The sequence below is a fragment of the Bison bison genome, unplaced genomic scaffold (assembly GCF_000754665.1).
Source record: "Bison bison bison isolate TAMUID 2011002044 unplaced genomic scaffold, Bison_UMD1.0 scf7180017864180, whole genome shotgun sequence".
NCBI lineage: Eukaryota > Metazoa > Chordata > Mammalia > Artiodactyla > Bovidae > Bison > Bison bison.
Genome location: NW_011494752.1, coordinates 4631608 through 4634740, shown reverse-complemented (window position 1 = coordinate 4634740; position 3133 = coordinate 4631608). Strand labels below are relative to the sequence as shown.

At 62.4% G+C, this 3133-nt stretch overlaps 1 protein-coding gene across 1 annotated transcript in view; it reads left to right on the top strand.

The window, feature by feature from the left end:
• Positions 1-2: 2 nt before the first annotated feature.
• Positions 3-3133, top strand: part of OSBPL7 (oxysterol binding protein-like 7) — a gene marked incomplete at its 5' end in the record, with an annotated part of 10226 nt that continues 7095 nt past the window's right edge. Inside the window, 9 exons of the mRNA XM_010843143.1 lie at positions 3-47; positions 223-276; positions 884-997; positions 1321-1431; positions 1520-1637; positions 2275-2378; positions 2707-2799; positions 2877-3009; positions 3086-3133. The exon at positions 3086-3133 is cut by the window's right edge and continues 1 nt beyond it. Coding sequence (XP_010841445.1) covers positions 3-47; positions 223-276; positions 884-997; positions 1321-1431; positions 1520-1637; positions 2275-2378; positions 2707-2799; positions 2877-3009; positions 3086-3133 — 820 coding nt within the window. The remainder of the gene's footprint in view (positions 48-222; positions 277-883; positions 998-1320; positions 1432-1519; positions 1638-2274; positions 2379-2706; positions 2800-2876; positions 3010-3085) is intronic.

Sequence of the window (3133 nt, the reverse complement as noted above, 5' to 3'; positions counted from 1 at the left end):
GCCACCTGCTCAAGAAGAGGAAGTGGCCTCTGAAGGGCTGGCACAAGGTAGGGTGGCAGGGCAGAGGGAGGGGCCAGATGCAGGGGCCGGAAGGGATGTGGGGCCGCTGGGCAGCGCAGGCTGTCTGTGTGTGAGGAGAGACTTCCGTGTGGTTGCTCTCCCCACACCCTTTCCTCTCCGTGCCCCCCACCCCGGTCCTGTTCCCTCTGGGCATCCTCACAGAGATACTTCGTGCTCGAGGATGGGATTCTTCACTACGCGACAACTCGGCAAGATGTGAGTTGGGGCCTCGGCTGTGGGTGTGAGAGGAGGGGGCCCTGGGCAGGCAGGGGGCTTCTGGAATCCCCTAGAGCAAGGCCCAAATCCCAGGTGTGCCGTTTTCTGGGCGTGGGGTCTTGGGCAGGTTTCTTCCCTGGGTCTCAACTCCTCACCCCTAAGGTGGAGAGAGGGTGATCACCCACTTGTAGAGTCTTTGTTGGGTGAGGGCTCTTGGGACAGTGCCAGGCTCAGATTAGTGCCCAAGACCGAGGGGCTTTATCATCCTTGTCCTCGTACCGTGCTCAGGCAAGAACGAGAAACTAAAGGCCTAGACACCTGGGCTCTGCAGGAGGTTCATTGTCCTCAGCCCTGCCTGCAGACTCCCGAGGGTGGGAAGTGTTCCTCGCCCTGTGACTCCCTGGAGCTCTGGTTGTGACATGATGTAGCAGGCTGGCCAGTGCACGGGAGGACGACTGACATGTCCTGCTGACACTGTCACTTGAGCCTGAGGGTGAACCTGCTGCCTGACCTTCGAACCTAGCATGACCTCAAGGGGATGGTGGCCTTGAGTTGGCCCGGTGGCCTCAACTCACGTCCCTTTCCCTCTTTGGTCTCTCCATCCCAGATCACCAAGGGGAAGCTCCATGGCTCCATTGATGTCCGACTGTCGGTCATGTCCATCAACAAAAAGGCCCAGCGCATTGACCTTGACACTGAAGACAACATCTACCACCTCAAGGTGACGTCCGTGGGAGGCAGGGGGTGGCTTGCCCCCTGGCAGAGGCACTGGGTCACGCAGGAGATAGGGGCAGGGGCCGAGGGGCCGTCTGAGTTTGACCAGAGGGGAGTTCCCACCATGTACAAGAGCCAACGGCAAACTGGCCCTGTTGGTTCTTATGTGATCAGGCACAGAGAGGGGCCTTTGCACCAGAGGGGCCTTTGCACCATCTGTGTGCTGTAGGGAGAGATCCTGCCTGCCTGGGGACCAGAACCCCAACTTCTTGCCCCTAGAAAGCAATCCTTCCCTTCATGCGTCCCTCTCGTTCTCCATCACCTCTGCAGATCAAGTCCCAGGACCTGTTCCAGAGCTGGGTGGCCCAGCTGCGTGCCCACCGCTCAGCCCAGCACCTGGATGTGCCCCGAAGCTTGCTGCCCAGCACCGCCCACTGGAAGGTAAGATGGGCCCCAGGGCAGGACCCGCTCATGTGAGGATTGAGATTCAAAGAGGAGCTGCCTTCTTGACCTTTGACTCACCCCACAGGTTACCGGTGCCCAGCCTCCGGTATCGGGTAGTGCCTCGGCTCTGCCAGGGGTTGGACCTCGGGAGAAGGTGTCTTCCTGGCTGAGGGACAGTGATGGGCTGGACCGCTGCTCTCACGGTGAGGGACCCCTGGCCTGCATGGGGAGGGCCCATGCTCTTGTGTCTCGGTGGCATCAGCAGTCACAAGGAGGAGAAAGTGTGACCTCTTTTCCTGCTCTGGGAGCTCCCGTCTAGTGGGGGCGACAGCCTCTGCCTCTAGGCTGATCAGGTCTCCTGGGCCCTACCCCCAGAGCCTCAGGCTCACAGAGATGGTGGGGCTCTTGCTCTAAGCACATAGAGCTGGACACAGGGCTGGGACTCCTGACAAAGAAGATCCTGGGTGCCAACACAGGGAGGGGGCCTGAGGAGGAGTGCCAGGGAAGGGGTGTGTTCTGGCATCAGGTTCCTAGAGCTGGGGGCTCTGATGTTGGCCTGGGAGAGGGAAATGCAGACGGAGTCGGGAGAGCGAGGGTGAGGGCCGCCTGGCCTGTGTGGAGGCAGCGGAGGCGAAGTGTGGTCTGGGGACAGAGTGCAGAGGGGGTGCGGGTGCTCCCTGGAGGCCAAACCAGAGAGTGGTAGCCTGGAGCGGCCGTGGGCTCGTGAGTGGGAGAGGGAGGCAGTGTTGGGGCTCCCCAGGCTGCTGGTGAAGTCTTTGGAGGAGGGAGGGGAGCTGGCCAGTATTGGGAGAGGGCCTTCCTCATCCATCCTTCCCACAGAACTCTCGGAGTGTCAGGGCAAGCTCCAGGAACTACACAGACTCCTCCAGAGCCTGGAGTCCCTGCACCGGATTCCCTCGGCCCCTGTCATCCCCACGCACCAGGTGAGGTCCAGACGGAGACAGGGGCCCGCCCCGGGCTCTCTCCCCTCCTGCCGCATTCATCTCCATCACCTCCCCAGACAGGTCCCCTGGCCCCCTTACATGCTGCCACTTACTGGAGAGCCACCGTCTCCCAGTTGCCCCTCCCCACTGTGTCCAGACTGCCTCCGGGCTGTCTCTCTGCCCCTTTGGAGCGACCCCTTCCCCCTGTGCCCAGGCAGCTGCCAGGCTGTCGGTCTTCTGCTTCCTCCTCCTTGGCCGTCCACCTCTCTCTTGGCTTCGGGGGTCTTCTCCACCCTGAGACCGAAACTCACCCACCTCAACTTGCCAGGCCTCGGTGACGACGGAGAGACCCAAGAAGGGGAAGCGGACCAGCCGCATGTGGTGCACACAGAGCTTTGCCAAGGACGACACCATCGGGCGGGTGAGGTGGTCCCTGAGACGCTGGGTGGGAGGCACTGAAGGAGGCTGGGCCCTTCCACCCTTCCCCTTCACCCACAGGTGGGTCGTCTCCATGGCTCAGTTCCTAACCTGTCTCGCTACCTGGAGTCCCGAGACCCCTCGGGCCCCCGAGGGCTGCCGCCCCCAGACTATGCCCACCTGCAGCGCAGCTTCTGGGCCCTGGCCCAGAAGGGTGAGTGTGAGCTGGAGCGGGTTGCGGGAGGGGGAGAGAGAGGAAGGGAGTCTGATGGCCGGCCCTGCCCCCACAGTGCACAGCTCGCTCAGCAGCGTCCTGGCCGCCCTCACTGCTGAACGGG